The sequence below is a fragment of the Lasioglossum baleicum genome, chromosome 10, assembly GCF_051020765.1.
Source record: "Lasioglossum baleicum chromosome 10, iyLasBale1, whole genome shotgun sequence".
NCBI lineage: Eukaryota > Metazoa > Arthropoda > Insecta > Hymenoptera > Halictidae > Lasioglossum > Lasioglossum baleicum.
The window spans coordinates 5,727,350-5,747,498 of NC_134938.1; the positions used below are offsets into that span (position 1 = coordinate 5,727,350).

Genomic DNA, 20,149 nt, shown 5'->3' on the forward strand with positions numbered 1-20,149 from the left:
TGGAATTGGAAGCTGTTTTATTTTAACCCTCTCCTTGTCGTTTGTCTGATATATTCGATATTACATGAATGCATTTTTTGATGGCCAATAGTTTACTACATTTTTGGAATTGGAAGCTGTTTTATTTTAACCCTCTCCTTGTCGTTTGTCTGATATATTCGATATTACATGAATGCATTTTTTGATGGCCAATAGTTCACTGTAAATTTGAGAATTTCGTTTATTATTAGTCACTTATTCACGAGTTGAAGTTAAGTGACCGTCGAGTTCGTAAAAATACCGAATTTTGCGACGAAAAATGAAATATACACAGTGATTGGATTGTTAAAACAAAAATTGTAAATTATTGAGACGGACCTGAATAAATGTCTTATGGTACGAAGTGTCCATAATCATCCCACAGTTTCTCCATCTGTTTTTTAATTATTTTTAAATTACAGAGAATATGTATTTAATATCTTGCATTCAAATATATATAAAAATAAAACAATAAAATCAATCTGGATGCTTGTATTCTTAAATTACCATTTTGTTGAAGTGTTCAATGATTTATGGACGGGAGTGTACAAATTCTAAGATTTTTGCTCGACCTAAAATATTTTTGAGCCAGAGAGGATTATTAAAGTTCTCTGTAGTTTTCAGTGAATAATCATTCAAAGTAAGACAGTGATTCATCGAGAGCCTCTGGAGGATCACGGGACGTTCCTGGAAGTGCTCGAGGAGTCTCCGAACCCTGAAAGATGAAAAGAGACCTGGACGCTCCCGTGGGTTCCGTGAGACGGTAGATCATAGAATCGAAAGTATGGCAGGCACGAGCAGAATTCTTATTTATACGTTTATTTACGTACACAGTAAGCGTAAGTGTAACACAGCGGTCGAGCACGTGCGCGCACGAGTAATCACATGTGACATGTGTACGTGCGCGGCTAGCAGATCGAAACTTCCTCGATTCGTCTATTCCGACTCGAAATTCCGGATCAAAGTGCGCGCTGGTGACTCCTTCATGCTTCCAGACCCTCGAAATTGACTTCCGGTAGCCAGGAAAACATGTTTGGATCAAAATTAATTTAGTTTTTAGTCGGCTGCAAAATGCAATCGAAGGAAATTCAGAAAGGGAAATTTTTTTGTGGAGATTGACGGATTCTCGAGTTCAAGGTCGTGTCAAGGTGATAGTAAGTTACTAGGTCGTTGAACTACTTTATGTCTTGACATAAGTAGACAGCCGATCTTTACGCAGAATGAAAATTTTCCACCTCAATTGCAAGCTGGAGAGGGAGAAGAAAAATTTATTTTCTTACGTAATATGTTCAATAGGTTGAAAATAAAATTAAAATCTTTTAATTTTAAAGTAAAAAAAATAGGTTGAAAATAAAATTAAAAAATTCTAAATTTCGAGCAAGTAAAATAGGTTGAAAATAAAATTAAAAAATTCTAAATCTCGAGCAAGTAACATAGGTTGAAAATAAAATTAAAAAATTCTAAATCTCGAGCAAGTAAAATAGGTTCAAAATAAAATAAAAAATTTTTAAATTTTGATGTAAAATAGGTTGAAAATAAGAATTTTAATTAGTAGTATCACTTCATCGCTCCCTTCAGGGTTAAAATTCATACAACTTTCCCTTTCTCAAAAATTTTTCCAATATCCCTTTTACCGTTCCAAATTGCACCTACTAATTGTTGACATGAATGCATAAAAATCCGCTGTCTGGGCATAAGCAATAATATTACGTGCTAAAAAATATGTAGTGCCATTTAAGAAAATGAAGGTGAGCTCCATCCCTCGGGAACAAATTTCTTTTCCGAATTTTTTTCAAAACTAATTAATTTTGTTCCAAACAATTTTTTATCTGGCTACCGAAAGGGGTCAAGTGTTGGCTTTTTTTGTGGTAGCGAAGCAGCCTCAGGGATCGTAAAATCCGCTGGTTAACAGGTTGGAGATTATATATTAATATTCGTTTGGCACACAGAGGAGGACCATTCTTCGCGGACCAATTACCAGCTCGTTCAGACTGCAATTGGCCAGATTGGAGGAGGGCTCTTGTTACCGTCGAGCGCAGTCCATCCATTATACAACATGACAACTGGACCGCGACTCGAATTCTCCAGCGAAACCTGTGTCACGCCTGTCTATGGGGCAATTTCGTATTAATACGCAGCAAGTGGCTCGAGCTCGATCGCTTCAGGAGTGGAACTCGTGAGAGTTGACGTTTCGATAGAGAGACCTTCCATTAGGCTAGGTCGATTCGGTACCTTGTTCGGTGACCATTTTCGAGATCGCCCGACACACAAGCCGCGGATAATATGTAATCAACTGTCGCTGTTGCACTCTGATCAATCACTACTGTCGTTGATAATCCTTGCAAGCTGGGTCACGGCTCGGAACAAACAATTATCGTGTCCATTATTTTCTGTAGCCGAATGAAATGCTACAGAAATCAAGATTTTTCAAATTAATTGTGTACACGTGTCCATAATTATGAAAATGTTCTGTCATATGTAGATTGCGGATTTTATGTATTTATGATAAAAATGGCTACGCACAATTTAAAGCAGTGGTCACATGATTTAAGGACAGCGGTGTATTAGTTTCAGCTTAATAAGATAATTGAAAGATGAAAACATTTTTTATTTGGCACCTGCATCTTGCAGACAACGCAAACATCTTTTATTTTGCATAAAGATCCACAGTCTAGTCATACGTTTCTTATTTCAAGAATAACCAATATTTTCCCCAATATTCAATGATGTACTTTACAGTATCAATTATGCATGTTTTTATGTCTGAAATGTAAATTAATCCGTGGTCATTCGAGAGCATGAAAAGCAACGATAACTTTGCTGTTTGTCCGCAAAATTGTTGAAAGAGTTTTAAAAAGAAATTGACAATGGGTACCTGATTATTGACACGAGGGTTAAAGGAAAAGGATATTGACTACTAAATGAATTTCATATAATGTTCAAATAACAACCACTATCTAACGGTTCATTTCTGACAATATCGTCAAAATTACATTGAATTAATTTAGCTTAGAATGAAATAACTGATACTCATTTTTTTTTAATTTTCACTTGGACCATTTTCATAATTGAAGGGGTTCATGGATAAAGGTGTCAAGTTCGTTTTCTGTGAAAGAGTTTTTAACAAAATATGTTGTCCTTTTTTCATGAATGAAGATAATTATTATCTGTTTTTGTATTAGAGATTAACCATAATTGTGTTATTATCTTCATTCATCAAAAAAAGGACAAGATACTAAAAACTCTTTTACAGAAAACAAACAATTTGTGACTTTACACTTTTATCCATCCACCCCTTCAATTATTGGCACGTATGTCACCAGCTTATTATCGTTGTTCAACTGTTTGTTTTTAATTAAATATTTTCGACAATTGTTTTCTACATCAAACCTTGCAATATCTCAATAACTATGAGCTTTTCATCCCCTACACCCCTACAGTTTTTAATTCAGGATGCAATTCTCTGATCAACCACAAGATTAAAATTTACCCTTCACGATAGAGAAATTCAAGGTGACCTTCGTATCTCGATCAAATAGCAAAATAGAGAAAGACTGATATAGCTACATTGTAAGCTACTCTTGAAACCATGCAACTTTCGTTTCGACTATTTTTTCATATACCAAATAGTTCACAAGTAATTTCAGCTGAATCACCCGGCACATCGGTTGTCCATTGCGGACTAAACGAATGGAGGAAAACTCCGGTTAACGCGCGGCAGTAAATAAGCTCGCGTTACCGGAATGGCCAGAGTGTTTAAAGACAGCCGCACGTGCGCTCAGCGCGGTGAGATTAATTAATTAGCTCATTCTAGGTGCTATCTGTGCAATACACGCGGACTTCAGTTCTCCTGGAAATGGTCCCGGTACAATTATCCGACGAAAGTTTCGCGAGCGGCAAAACCGCGTTGACAGAGAAAGTACGTGTGAAAGCGACGACTAAATTCACGTATTTGATCAGAGGTCAAAATGGCTTATTCTTGATGCCGCGAAGTTGTCGACCGTGCTAATGTACTTCACCGCTTACACGCTGTTTCGTAAGGTTAATTAACTCGTTATCCGAGATAGAGAAGTTCACTCGTCGCTTAGGCTACGCGTGCTGGACCAGTTGTTCGCCGAGCAGAAAGTGTTTGTAAACAAGTTAACGGTTGCACGGTTCCTGTGGCCACGCTGCCGTCCACAACAATAGGAAATCGGTCGGAGTTATATCGATTTAAGTTCATAATAAAACCACCAGAAAAAGAAATAATGTTTCTCTACTGTCAGCAGAGTTGGGCAAAAATTTTTATTTCAATAAAATGTTTGTTCAACTCTGACTGTCGGTGATCGAACAATTTTTTAAAGAACAGTGGAACCTCGATTATCGTCTAATAATTTCTAATAACCGAGCGATTGATGCGACTTAACACTATGAATAGAAAAATAAAGATTTCTATCGCACGATAAAATATAAATAGCAAATTCGTTTAAATTCAATCGATCGTCGCGACACGAAAGGAAATTATCGCGAAAAATTTGAGTAAAAATTTAGGTTGGTGAAAAATAAATAATTTACACAAGCACAGATGTTATTGTAAAAATAATAAAAATCCAAATAAATGATCTACTCACCACGTAACGGTCGCCATATTGCGCCGTACACTTGCACACTTTCCGCGTCTCGACAACAAGTGACGCGTTTGTCACGGTCACTCACAGAAATCCACGTGTGTTCATTTTCACTGTCATTGTACTAATGACACCGCGGCCGAAAATTTGGGTGTGCGAGGATCGCAAGTACGGTGGGGTGGTTACCCTCACGAATTTTTCATTGGTGGAGAAGGGCGAGAGACCCGAACAGAGTCCCCGACGATCGGCGATTGCCTCCGAATTGGGAGCGCAGCTCGATTGGTCCGTCGCAACTCGGCTCCCCCGAGTTTACCCGAATGGCGTTTCACCTCGGAGCGTGACGGATCAGACTCATTCACTGCCTAACAATTGTGCACGCGTTGCGTCTGAAGTTTTAACTTCAAAAAATGTATATGTTGGGTTGGAAAGAAAGTTCGTAGCGTTTTCAAATTAACCCTCATCGGTCCCTCGTGTCAATTTAACACAGATTTCCCAAAATAAGTTATAATGTTCTGTTATTTGTAGATAAATTTGTCCGAAACTTGGTGACTTATTTATTTAATTCGAGACATATAACCACAAAAACCTAAGATGTAAATGTTAACTGATCAGTTTGAATAAAAAAAAGATCGAAAAGTAACTGTTTACCTTGTTATTTTATCGATTTTTTATCACTCTGTCAATTTGACACCGAGGGACAGATTCAGTTCTTGAAATGAGGGACGGATGAGGGTTAAGAATCAAAGATAGAATTAAGGCATTTATTCATATGTTTATTCAATAACACGAGAAGTTACCTCGAATATGGCAAAAAGTATTAGAATAGAATGGAAAATATGTTATTGAATAAATATATATGTACCTGAATTTTAGCCTTCAATTTTAATTTACAAACGCTACGAACTTTCGTTCCAACCCGATATTATACGAAAAATTATGTAAATTGCGTTCTCAATTTTTTCTTTGACACAATTGTTTGAATTTGATTTTAATATGATTTGCATTTCAATTTCATTAATCTGTCGATTGTCCGGTGGGTCTCGATTCATCCGAGGTTTCCCAATGGAGCAGATTAATCGAGGTCCCACTGTACACCATAAATTAAATTCGCAGTTATTAAGCTAGTTTAAGGTTACTTGTTCATCGGAGCTTTCGGTGGAAGATTCGCTGTTTTTGAATTCTCGGAAACAATCACGCAGGAAAATAATTGCCTCCGCGACGGCATGTTCCTAAACTCGCGAGGGACTTTGGTTTATTCAGGAAAATATTGGCTTAGCTCGGTGTACACATATCAGTTCGTTAGAGACCGGACGTGGTCCACTTCCGTTTATGGAAACTTTCCCCGTAATACGGTGGCGGTCGTGTTCGCCGAAATGAACTGTCGGGAACAGTAAATTAGACCGAACTAACGACACTCTCAAGTGCACAGCAATTTTTGTTACTTAACCCAGACTGAACATTTTGCAGAATTCATCTGCTGTTCGTGAAAATATTATTAGTTATTTATATCAAGAATAATGAACACCGTAGAAAGAATATATTGAAAGTCAGGAAAATTAGGTAAATCGAAATTTACAGTAGAATAATCAATGACAAAGGTGTCTCGATTTAAATGGTCCACACAAGCATTTTAAAAAAGCACTGGAAAAATGTATTCACTTCAATTTTTAACACTTAACCCAGACTGAACTTTGCAGAATTCATCCGGTGTTGGTAAACATATTATTTATCATAAATAGACATCGGATTTTATGCATTTATGACAGAAATTAATAGGTGTAATTTAAGACAGTAAAAATATTAGAAGAATTTAAAAATGCTGTCATATTATTTGCAATCTATTACACATATGAAGACAAAAAAGAAATTTCTATTTTACTCGAGTTTGTAGGAATTCAGGTAAAAAATTTTTATTTTGCATAAAGATCCGCTGTCTTATTACAAATACTGGATGATTGCGAAAGTTCATATGCAATTTACCTCGTGATCCTTTTTTAAAAATAAACATGTAGCTTCTGCGAAAATTGTAGAAAATAGTGGTGACTGTATAATTGATTAATAAAACTGTTATTTTTAAATATAACATTTGCAATCATCTAATATCAAGAATAACGAACACTGATACATAGATTCAGTAGAATCCCTGAACAAGGACTTCAAGATGGAGGAAGGACACGGTACACGGATGGAAAAATTTATTTACTTCAATGTTTGTTACTTAATCCAGACCGAATTTTGCACAATTCATCTGCTGTTTTTAAAAATATTTTTAATTACAAATATCACAAGAATAATAAACACTGTAGAAAGAATGCACTGAGACTCAGAGAAATTAGATACAGTGGAATGATCAATAACAAAGGCGTCTCGGAAGGTCCACCCTGTACAAGGACTTCAAGATGGAGGAAGGACACGGTGCACAACTGGAAAAAAAATTTATTTACTTCAATGTTTGTTACTTTATTCAGGCTGAATTTTGCACAATTCATCTGCTGTTTTTAAAAATATTTTTAATTACAAATATCACAAGAATAATAAACACTGTAGAAAGAATGCACTGAGACTCAGAGAAATTAGATACAGTGGAATGATCAATGACAAAGGTGTCCCGAATTAAATAGTCCACGCGCAAGAACTTTAGGATTAGAGAGGGACAGTGATACACGGTCTGAAAAATTTATGACAATGCGTTTCGTAGCCCACGAATTCCCTGTACGACCTGACGAAAATGTTCGGGACGCTGACTCCCTTGAGGTAAAGCCCATCACGCCCGCCTCACAGATTCACATTACTGAATCATACGCTTCACAGATAAGAACGGGCAGCGAGACACGTGAAACATGTATAGGAGCCTATTACTGTGCAGTCGCTCGCGAACGTGCTAATGTTCTGTCCCCATAAACTACGCCAGTTTCACGGTACAAAGCGATCTCGCGAAGTTTCGTCGGGCACACACCATAATGACGGCGCGCGGGCTCGTTATAAACCTCGCCGGGAAATTCGGGTCACGGCGCTTCAGTTTCACCTGTAGTGTCGAGTAAATTGCAATTAACCGTCCGCGCAAGTCACGTCATATTTACCGTGTAGACACATAAATGCGTGCCACTTTTGACCAAACGCGAACTTTAGCCTTCATGAGCGATCGTGTTGCTTTATTAAAACCTCGTATCATTCAACTCGTCTCGACATGAGCTGCGACACTATTAAAAATATCATCGGTGTGACCTTCAAAAGACCTTGAAAACGACAGCAAACACAACCTTTCTTGGTACAACATTTTTTACAACTTTAATCTCTAACAAATGACAACTTTAATCTGTATTTGTGACTCACCCGGTATAGATCGACTACAGGTGGGAGAAAATTTAAGAGGAGGTTCTCTCCATGACAATATACGACAAAAATGAAGAATAGAAGATTAGCGATTTCAGCTTCACTCTGTATAGTTATTTAAGAATTAAAAATCCGCCTGAAATGCGGCAACCCGCCCAACAGAGGTGTACACGTTGCGTACGTTCTTTACATATACGTTTTTTACATGAAAATTAAATCAAATTACACGTTATTTAGTCCAGTCAACGAAAACTTGTAGAGGGAAATGGAAGGAATACAATTTTTAACTTTGGGTCTTTGTTTGGACTAGTGAGGAGGTAAACATACTAAAAGTACCCACTCCTAAGAGGTGAGCGGAGTGCAGGGGGGCACATAGAAGGTCCCCTTTTTCGGTTTTCCGCGTATATCTCGAAAACTATGCATCCTAACGATAAGACCATTCCATACAATATTAAAGCTGACAAAATATGCCACAAGATTGATTTGATTCAGTTTTTCGCTATCTCGCATAGATTCGGAGATATCCGCGCTCAAAGTTCACTAATTGTGAAGTTGACTCTTCAGCACAATTAGTGAACTTTGAGCGCGGATATCTCGGAAACTATGTATCCTAGCGATAAGACCATTCTACACAAAATTCAAGCTGACAAAATTTTCCACAAGATTGATTGAATTCAGTTTTTCGCTATCTCGCGTAGTTTCCGAGATATCCGCGCACTCAAAGTTCACTAATAAAACTTGTATAAGCATTATGTAAAAGTATCACTTCATAATATAAAAAAATATACGTTTTTTTGCTCTATGAGAAAATTACCCATTCATATCTTCATGTTTGCTACTTGGCCCGCCGAGCCTAAAAGCGATTTCTTTATTCTTCATTTTCGTCTGATATGATTGAGAATTATCCCTTAAATTTTCCACCTGTAGTCGAACTATATTTGAAGTTAATGATGAAGAAGTTAAGCATCATTGCTGCTGCTGAATCTTATTCCAGGAGGATTAAGTATTAGTCTGAATAAATATTGTGGTTTGGGAGTTAACTAATTCTGTTCAATTAATTAATTTCGTCGTTGTTGAAGCGTATGGGGGTTCGAGAAGAAAAAGAATCTTTCCGAGCAAACGTTGCCTTGGTAGCTGCGTATGAAGGTTGGACTCCGTTAATTTTGTTTAATTTCTTTCAGCCTTGAAGCCGTTAAAGTTTTCCCGCGTTGAACCAGCATTGGCCGTGTCTCCGCGGGAAAATGGAGCGCGACCGTATTCCGACGGTGAAACGCGGAGAATTTATTGTTTCCGCGAGATTCGAGGATCCGCGCGGCAAGGTCCGCTGGAACCTGATAAATGGGGCTGTCGAAAAAAGAAGGGGTGAACGAGAGGGGAAGAAGAGAGAGAGAGAGAGAGAGAGAGAGAGACCGGTAACGTTGAAAATGGCAGCTGGGCCGCTCGCAATTAAGATATATTTCGTTTTCATAGATGACTAGCCGATACTCTCCCCGCGGTTTCGTTTTTCTGCTTGTCAAAAATGGAAATTCGCCACCCTTTTTTCGACCAGCAAAAACGGGACGCTTTGCCGGCCAACGTGCTTCGTGGTCGGAGTTTCCGCCGGAGAGTTTGTTCGTTAGTCCCTACATTTTTCATGCGATTTCGTTACAGATTTCCATAGAGAGTTTACGCAAAGTTTCCCTGCCGCGCCGGAGTCCCCAGACAAGCGACACGATTGCAATCGAATCCGCGAGAGAGCCGATTCTGTCCTCCACGCGAGAGAAAGATAGTAGTTTCATCTTCTGGGAGAGAGTTAACTATCTTTTTTTTTTTTATTTTATAACTACCATAATGTCCAATGCGTCGCACAGTGGGAAATTTTCCCCGAAAATGCGGTCAAAGCTATTTCAATGTTAGCTCAATATTTGAACTGCTATAACTCTGCTAGAATTTATCGAAATTTGATGAGAAAGCAACCACATTAAAGCTTGAAATTTCTACTTTTCATGCTGTGTACGGTTTTCACTGTAATGGGTGTTTTGAGTGCAAGATCATTACACAGGAGCGTATCGGATTGTGAAGTGTGTTGCTATTTTTCAATCAAGTACTGAGGATTATGAATCACACTGCTTTACGGATACATGAATGAGAAAAGGAATATTGAATTCAACTGACTCAAGAAACAAAAGCTTTACAATTTTTAAAATTGACTTTTCACCCCATTTTCTCGCCCCATTGTCTCGAAAATAAAAATTTTTCTACATCAATTCAAGATGTGCAGAGTTTCATTTCATTTTTGCGCATACAACCATTATATTCAGATATATCGAACTATTCTTGATAGACACAGCAGCGTGCACGCGATCGAGCAGTTTTTCCGTCCGAGCGGCAAGTAGACCGTGTCAGCCGGTGGACAGACAGGGCGAGCAAATATTGACCTTGATCACTCGAGTCGACACGGTGAGCGTTTCCGTGAACCTTGCTCTTCCGTTCTTGTCCCCAGGCTTTCCCGGTCCTCCGTCATTCAAGCCACGTGGATCGCGTTACACGAACGTAATCTGAGAGGTCACAGTCCCGAGCGAGTACGCAGCACCGTCCGTAACGCAACCTGTTCCAGTCCGTTCTCCGTTTCCGTTCGTTTCCACGAATTTCCATGGCCAGACGACGACGACGACGACGACTACGTCCCGGCGCGGCGTTTCCTTTAGCCGCAAACAGCGTTCACCTCTGTGCCAATAGTGCTGCGAACCGGGAACCCGTTTAGATTCCCGTTTGGGAAACGGGAGAGCTTTGTTTGCTGAGCCACCGAAGCCGCAGCTCCCTCGTCTGACGCACAGTGGCTCTACAAATTACTCGCAGACTACGTGTCTAATCTCCGAGAAATGATTTAACACGAAATTAGGTTGGTGGAAAAATAGGGCAGGCCCAGGAACTGAATCAGGCCTACAATTCCCACTCAGACTCCCCAGATTAAGGCTTGTGCCTCCACTCCACCTTTTACGACACCGTTCCGTTAACGTGAGGTGTTTCGTCAATGTCGTACATGTGTGACAATGTCACGTGACTAATTTGGAACTGGCAGAGAGAGGGTAACTGTGTTAGCCAAGTTCCCCCGCTATCAAATATTTCGTATTGCTCTTATCGTGCTTCGCCTCGCGTGACTGTGCTCCCTCCAATCTCCTCCTACACTCCACAGGAGTTTGGTGGGGAGGAGCCAGGAGTAGGGAGAGCTACCCAAGAGGAGGGAGAGTTACCTAGGAGGAGGGAGAGATACCCAGGAGTAGGGAGAGTTACGCACAAGTGGGGAGAGTTGCCCAGGAGTAGGTAGAGTTACCGAAGAGTAGAAAGAGTTGCCCTGGAGTAGGGAGAGTTACCGAAGAGTAGAAAGAGTTGCCCTGGAGTAGGGAGAGTTGCCCAGGATGCGGGAGAGTTACCGAAGAGTAGAAAGAGTTGCCCAGGAGTAGGGAGAGTTGCCCAGGAGTAGGGAAAGCTGCCCAGAAGTAGGGAGAGTTGCCCAGGAGTAGGGAGAGTTAGATGATATATTTAATTTCCTAACCCTGCATTATCAAGTTACCTAAACAATTTGTTATCGGAAACAGTAGTGTTCTGAAACTATCGTCCACTGTATGCCAATGCCAGATGACTATTTGAAAGTTTCCTAAATCTTAAAAATATTGACGGCGCTATAGTTCTCCAGTACATTTCCGACGAGCACAGCGTATCCGAGGAGGACGTCGCAATATTTGTTCCGGAAGGGTCCTCGTCGAACAAAGAACGGCAAACTTAGCCGGACTAACGATCTCGGTCGCTGTCGAAGGCTCGGCGGTTAATTTTCGGAAATGTCCGGCATGGTTCGAGTTCCACGGACGTTGCCAGGAATTCAAATTTCGAGGCGGAGGGAAACTTGAGACGAGTTGCGGGGTAATTGCGCGCCGGCTTTGGACGCAGGGGCGTACTCAGCTTGAATAAACTCGGCCGGATTTCCGATTTTAGCGAGTCGAACGCAGCGGTACCTGGCTCATGTTTCCATACATTTTTCCCGGCTAGTCTCGCGAATTTATCTGAAGTTTGATAGGTCGGGGGGGATGAAGTTCCTTCTCCGGGAGGAGTATTATAAAGCGACAAACCCGATAAACCGTCGACGGAGAAACTGGCCGGAAAACTTCGACGGGGAATCCGGGCCGCGTTCACAAACTTTCGGGATATCTAGCCGCGAAAGTGCTCGAGGTATCGTAGCTCGTACCCGGTTTAATTCGCTTTCGATAATCGAAGTCCGGCAAACTGGAATAAGCCGGCGAGCTCCTACAAAACAGCCGGACGTTAGACGGCCGCGTTTCTCTGCCGCGAACGCGAGAAATCAATATTTGTTTTGCTTGTTATCGCATTTACTCTCTTCGCGATGCAACGGAACCGAAGAATTCGATTGCGAAATCCTTTTACCATCCTGCTGTTTTTCAAACAGAATGGTAAACGTATTTAATGGCGTCGGACACTCCTTAAAATTCTTTCGTGCGATTTTTCATTCGATCATGACTCGCCTCTATGAACAACTGTATAACTTGTACAATTTTTATTATTTTCACTCGAAAAAAATCACACATGTACTCCGAATATCAACAACTATGTGTGCAAAATTTCAATGCGAAAGGTTCAGTAGCTTCTCTGAAGAAATTATCTCATTGTCAGAAAGGACTGAACGTATCAAGAACGTAGAAAGAATCATGCCCACCGTCGACCTCTATAAACAAATGTATAACTTCTACAATTTTGATTATTTTCACTCGAAAAAAATCACACATGTATTCTAAATATCAATAACTATGTGTGCAAAATCCCAATGAAAAAGGTTCAGTAGCTTCTGTGAAAGAAAATCTTATGTTCGAACATCTCAGAAAGGACTAAACGTAGAAAGAATTATGGCCGACTTCTATAAACAAATGTATAACTTTTACAATTTTCATTATTTTTACTAAAAAAAAAATCACACACGTACTTCTAATATCAATAAGCATGTGTGGAAAATCCCAATGCAGAAGGTTCAATAGCTTCCCTGAGAAAAATCCTCAAGTGAGACATTTATCAGCCGGATTGTATCTTGGCCCGAAGTTTGGCGGTGTTACCCCGAACGGGCGGACACAATTTTGCGGGCGAACGGATCGGCACGTTGTCGCAAAACTTTGCCAAATCCTGGTAATTACTTCAATTCCGCCGACTGATCGCTCCCCTTTTGTTCCCGCCGAGTTGGCGTTAATCCAGACCGCTGCGCTGGCGTTCGCATCCGCCTGGTTCAGAAGAAACGTGGAAAAGCCGCGATCCGGTTTTCAAACTGCTCGGTATTTTATGCAAATCCAGAGATACTATAAACAATTCCCCCCGGAATGGCTTGATGCGGCTGAAAATGCGCGCGGAATTCAACTCGAACTGTTTTTGTGCGTCCACAATACGGCAATGGCGGACGCGTGTGTGTGTGTGTGTGTGCACGTTTTTGTTTAGCCAGCTCTGAAGGGAGAACAGTGTCAGTCACTTTCCGGTGATGCGACGCGTCCAATGCGTCAAACGAATTTTCGCGTTTTTGCATTTGTAAAATGCATCCGATATTGAAACGTCGATATCCTTCCGTCCGGTGTGCCAGCGAAAATCCTCTGGCTTCGATTACGTCGGGAAATGTTGTTCTTTTATTTGCCGACTAAGTATAGCGGCGCAAAACGAGGAGTCGAGTTTTCCATTTCGAGAATATATTCCGTTTCAGAGTTTTCCGATGCGTGTCCAATCAATGGAACTGGAGGAATAATTTTTATGTGTGCTCTTCAAGGGGAATTTTTTAATATTAATTTAAACCAGCTTCTCTCAATCTTGAAAATTTCTTAATAGCTTCCCAGGTTCTTTAAAATGTTTATAATTTCACGATTGTTGTCACAGAAATGATTGATATTACGAATTTGAGGTGAACTAATTTATCAGTTTCCCTATCGGGTCATTACATGCCAAATGTGAAATTCGGGGGGTTTTATGTCATAGTTTTGCTGGTTTAGAATTTCTATAAAAATTACAGGCCTTTGAAGTTTGGCGAAATCGGGTCTCACTTCTTTTATTGTTTTTTTTTATAATGGTGCTAGAGTGACTTAAATTTTGAAAAAATATGGTCATATTCCTGGGAGTTTTCCCTTCAAAATGGTCCCTTGAGAAGGACGGAGAATTGGAAATTGGCGTCACAATGAGCTGGAAAAGGACGCGGTGCACCCCCGCGAAAAATTCGTAATTTTTGTAATAAAAATAAAAATTGCAAACTTTGAAGGCCTGTAATTTTGAAACAAATTCTGATCCGGCGAAATGACGATAAACCCCTCTCCCTCCCCCCAATTTCACATGGACTACAACATATTTTATTCAGAACAAAATGGTCGATGGTGACGTCAAAAAGCGATCGATTTGGCATGGCATGACATTTATTTGCTGCCGCAGTAAATGTTTATTTATCCGACTGGAAGCATCAGAAGTATGCTGCAGTTCCTCTGGTATTACAGAACAAACATCTTCGACGGTAAAGGGAAGCTTTCTAAAAAATTAATCGGAAAGCGGAAAGAATTTTCTGGTAGACCCAGCATTAATGTTGAAGGAACTTACCGAGGAACCCTTGTATGGCGCCCAGCGGCATCACGAACAGGCTGACGAGGAGGTCTGCGACGGCCAGGGACAAAAGAAAGTAATTCGTGACGTTATGCAGCTTCCTGTCGAGTCCTACAGCGAGGCAGACCAATATATTGCCGAGGCCGCCAGCCACGATGAACACTGCGACGAACAGGAAGCTCCAGTCGAAACGACGTCCTCTCGCTGTTGAACTGAGCTTCGCTCGATGCGAGCAGGAAACCGCGAGATCCTCCGTCGTCGTCGCGTTCTCTGACGGCGTGCATTCCAGAATCTGGAAATTTAACGAGACCTTGGACAAGCTTCGACCCTTCAGCGACGTCTGTGCACTGTAACGGACTCCACCGAGTATTTCAAAATTGATCCCGGCATGCCACATGCCTGGACTGTCACAAACGATGTACGTAATACAGAAACAGCAGACGGTGAAAATTGATTAATCAGGATCACTGCAAATTTTTAACTTTTTGTTCTGTCGTTCCGTAGATCTTGGCGAGAAAATGCCGAAAATCTAAGTCTAATGTCGGGAATTCAGTAGTTCAAGAGCTATGCGTGGTTAGAATTGAGAGATTTCAAGCGGTTTTCAAGCGCTTAAAATCGCTCAACTTTAAACAGTCGTAACTTTTGAACCAGTGCATTCCCAACATTAAAACTTGTATCTTCGGCATTTTCTTCGACGTAACAAAAAGGTTAAGGACTTTTGGTTTCCGGAGGTGATGTTTTACCCTATTTTCACTATGATTAGTGAACAAAATTGCTTAAACTTAGCACCAGTCAACACACTGTCTTTTAGAATACATTTTTTGAATATGAAACTTGAAATCACAGGAGAATAAAATCGAGAAAATATTCGACGCGTAAAAGGTTGAAACTCGAAACACGGATTACGCGTTTAAAATGCGAAACGAACTGTAAATTCGTTCATCTCGCCGACTGTAATCACAGAGCACTTCTCGTGTATGGAAGTTTCAAAGACGGAATTACTTTTGATGCGCCGATCTTTTTTGCCGCATTAATTAACGTAATTTCCCACGGAATGAAGAAGTGGGTACACCGGTTCGTATTAATGAATTTCCGTTCGTGTAAGGCAGCTAAATGTTCAAAATATCTCCGGACACTTGCGGAGCTGTACAACTACCGCACGACACTGGGAAATTTCCCGTTACGAATGTTAATCATCCGTGGAAACGAATTCGCAAGTTCGCGACGTTGTTACGGAATTTTTCATTCGTCGACGAGGTTGCGAGACCCGCGTGGCCGAGTTTCCGAGAAAAAGACGAGACAAATTGGACTCGTTCCGCTGCAAAGTCGAGGTAATCGGTTCTCGAGAAAACTCGCTAACGTTCTTGCTGCTTTTAATACAATGGCTCCGGAAATGTACTAACTCTTTAACAAATAAATTAATCTTTCCGCGGATTAACCCTACGCTGGCATTCACTCTCGACCTACCGAGCGCTTGGCTTACGGTCCTCGATGGTTCAACTCGAAATGTTCAATTGGTTACGGAGTTGCAAGAACTCTCTCCACTCAACCAGAAATTAGAATCTATAATTTACCATTCGAGTTTTAGAAATTATTATTAACCCTTTGCACTCGGAGCTAACCCTCATCCGTCCCTCATTTCACGAACTGAATCTGTCCCTCGGTGTCAAATTGACACAGTGGAAAAATGTTCGATATAAATAATAAATAGAAATAAAAAGAAATAACAAGATAAACAGTTATTTTTCGATGTTTTTTTTCATTCAAATTGACTCAAATTGAAAATGTTGAGTCACATTTACGTCTAAGGTTTTTCGGTTATCTGTGTCGCATTAATAAAACAAAAGTCACGAAGTCTTGGGCAAAAATTTATCCACAAATAACGGAATAGTATAATTTATTTCGGGAAAACTGTGTCAAATTGACACGAGAGACGGATAAGGGTTAACCCGAAGATTAAACATTTCTTCCGACCCAGAATATTCCCATTCTCCTCGACTTTTAAATATGGTGGATGTGAATACTTAAATATAACTGATTAGATACTGTACATATCTAATAATACAAACAATATTTTAAATAATGATACAGCAATTTTTAGTGGCGCCTCAGAATCACCACTCGAGTGCTAAGGGTTAAATATAATAATAGTCGATGACTCAAAGTACAAAATCGTTATTAACTATGGAAATCAACTTAATTTTCTACGAATTATTTTCAATTTGTTCCACTGTATGACGAGCAACATGTAAAAGTGAATTGTAGAAAATAATTTTTCTTCACAGAAGTGAACAGATCCATTCAATCGCCGCCTTTCTATGAACTCCGACGGAATTATAAATTGATATCGCCATCAATTCAAATAATTGGAAGAAAGCGAAACGGCAGTTCGACAGCTCGATAACTCGTTATTTTTTAATATCGAACTAAAAAATTTTCAACTGATTCTCATGAATATAAATATTTCTTCATCCCCTCAAGTCGTAATGAAGTATTGATCAGTAATGAGGCTGCGTTAATGGCAATCGTGAAAGAGATTGCAATGCAAAAGGGTTAAAACTCCCAGGTAATCAGTTTTTGTTCTTTGCCAATTGAAATGAAATAAGCAGAATCAATCGAAGACTACGTGGGATGCTAAAATACAGTTTTCACCCTCTTCATGGTTGGCGAATTAGATAACGAGCCGAGAGCCGAAACCATAAAACAGTGAATAGCAGCTGCGTGGGCGTGGGACTCGTTTCGGGGCTGATGTCGAAAAAGTAATTTCATTTTGAGGGGAAAAGGAACGAAGCCTTTTCTGACACACTGTACACAAACGAAATTTATATTAAAATGTTAGAAATCAGTAACGTGTCTTACGTGGGATAATAGCTGCACACTAGGAGGTAGCAGAACAGAAATTTCATTTTTAAATATTTTCTAACATAGCTCCTTCTTGCACAGAACCCCTACAGTCTCCTATTTTAGGGGTGCACGAAACATTTTCTGACAAAGTGTCTTACTAATTAACCTAATAGCTGCACACTAGGAGGTAGCAGAACAGAAATTTCATTTTTCAATATTTTCTAGCTTAGCTCCTTCTCGCAAGGACCCCTACAGTCTCCTATTTTGAGGGGTGCACGAAACCTTTCCTGACAAAGTGTCTTACTAATTAACTTCATAGCTGCACACTATGAGGTAGCAGATCAAAAATTTCATTTTTCAATATATTCTAGCTTAGCTCCTTCTCGCAAGGACCCCTACACAGTCTCCTATTTTGAGGGGTGCACGAAACCTTTTCTGACAAAGTGTCTTACTAATTAACTTCATAGCTGCACACTAGGAGGTAGCAGATCAAAAATTTCATTTTTCAATATATTCTAGCTTAGCTCCTTCTCGCAAGAACCCTCAGACTCTTATTTCGAGGGATGCACGAAGCCTTTTCTGACACACTGACACACACGAAATTTACATTAAAATGTCAGCAATCACTAACGTGTCTTACTAATTAACTTCATAGCTGCACACTAGGAGGTAGCAGAACAGAAATTTCATTTTTCAATATTTTCTAGCAGTGCTCCCTCTTGCGAGAACCCTTAGAGACTCCACAACGCTACACCATTAGTCAAAATCGAGAACAGTCCCAGTTACGGCGCCCACGCTGCTCCGCACACAATCACCAAGATGGATAGCCTCTCGCAAGAGCAACAGTAAGCTAGAACGCTTGTACCGATGGGAAACGCAGAAATCCTCTTACCTGTGTCCCCAGCGCAGTCTCGTTGCACTCCCTAAACCTGGGTATCCTCGACATGAACACGCCTTCGATGCTCTCGAGTCCGCTGAGGATCAACGAGACGTTCACGTCGCAAGAGTAGTCGCAGGGTCTGCAGAGCAGGGTCATCGACGAGGTGAAGCTGCCTCTCTCCACCATGCACAGATGATCGAACCCAAACAATCCTGACCCACAGTCCTCTAGACATCCAAGGAAGCTGTCGTTGCAGGGTACTTGGTGCAACATAGCGGTGAGATTGCCTGTCCACGCGGTCAGGTTCCCGTCCATGTTTCCCGGTAGTCTTCTACGCCTGGCTACATTTGTGTTGTCGAGGGCCAGGACGGAACGACAGTTCATTGACGAGGAGACATGGTCTAGCTAGGCTTGGTTCCGACGCGGTCCTGATCAGTTGTGCGGACATCATAGTTAGCACACCGCAGAGACTTGACTGGAAGACTCTTCAGGGCTGGTTCAAGGACGCGGCAGGTGGCCGTGGTGCGAGGTCGACCTTTCTCGCCCTGCTACACAGCCTCCCTGTATAACGTGGCGCACGTTGCCTCGTAAAACGCATCCCATCCCACGCGTCCGCTTCAAATTGACCAAGAAAACGGGGGCCTGCGTTTATTCAGCGGCACCGAGCCGTTCCGGTTTATGGATTCTTCAGGTCCGACTTTACGACCGGCTGTACTACTCTCGCTATCCCCGGGATCAGCCCGCCGATTATTCAGGCCTCTCCTCCATCTAGAACAAACGATGACAGTTTCAACTTCTCCCCCGAGGAATCGATTTATTGTTTTTCCCCCAAATCCCCCCCCCCGCCCCTCCGCGGCATTATTAGTCGAGGAATCAGCCTCTTCTGTTGCCCACCAACGCCCGGGAAAATATGCTGAAACGAAAAAAATCCTCGAGATCCAAGCTTGTCTTGGAAGTTGGACAGCGTTTCCCGCAGGACGCGAAATGTTTTATCGGCTTTGGTTATTTCGAGAGAGGCTGCCTCTCCTCGATTTGTTTCTTCGCGCGACGTCCTCGTCGGACGTGTCACGCTGCGACGGAAGCCTGGGGGACACGGTTTGACGAGAAGATTCATGGTGGGCCACGAGAGTTTTATATATACTCGATCAATCCGCAAGCTGCTGCGGATCGACGTTTACCGACGTTTTCAAATGGATGTCGCCTTGGGACAGGGACGTCTACCGGAATGTTGGATGCCCGTATTAGACTGGTGTACACGTAGTTCTCGACTGCACTAACTTAGTGAGTTGAGGGGAGGCTGTGCTGTATCTTACGCTCGTCAGCTGATGGACAAATAGTCAACACATCTTCTGCTACTACGTGATCCTCAAGCTCAACCATTTCCCAGATCTTTCCCACCTAATTTATCCTAGCCAAAACACAGTTTTACTAAAGCAAACTCCCACTCTGACGACCCAAACGCGCCACCGACTCTTACCAATTAGAATTCATTCGGTCATCCCATATAGCTAACTGCCAACCAATGGAAGAGGATCCCAGCCGACGTAATACGCGACGCGAGACAGAAAATTAGAACTCAAAAACATCTCGAACCTTAAGAACGTTGTATATATTGTTAAGTTTAAAATATTGGGTTGGCAAATAAGTTCGTTCGGTTTTTTGTGATTTATTCCACTCTAAAAAACCGAACGAACTTATTTGCCAAACCAAAAACAACACTTTGGTTGTCATCCACAATTCGAACTTTATTTCAACAAGGCGTTGCTACTCTGTAACCTAGCCAAAGCCCGCTAGATCAGAGTTGTCAGATTTGTGTCCCCACCCTATCTTCCCCTTCTACGCTATTCCCCACTCTTCGCCG

At 41.1% G+C, this 20,149-nt stretch overlaps 1 protein-coding gene across 3 annotated transcripts in view; it reads right to left on the bottom strand.

Annotated features, from left to right (window-relative positions):
• The window catches only part of 5-ht2a (5-hydroxytryptamine receptor 2A), a 66,931-nt gene that overhangs the window by 20,857 nt on the left and 25,925 nt on the right, over positions 1 to 20,149 (bottom strand). For all 3 annotated transcript variants that reach the window (XM_076432170.1, XM_076432171.1, XM_076432168.1), the window contains exons 2-3: positions 18,301 to 19,056; positions 14,562 to 14,856 (exon numbers count right to left, since the gene is read on the bottom strand). In XM_076432170.1, coding sequence (XP_076288285.1) covers positions 14,562 to 14,856; positions 18,301 to 18,672 — 667 coding nt within the window. In that variant the 5' untranslated portion in view covers positions 18,673 to 19,056. The remainder of the gene's footprint in view (positions 1 to 14,561; positions 14,857 to 18,300; positions 19,057 to 20,149) is intronic.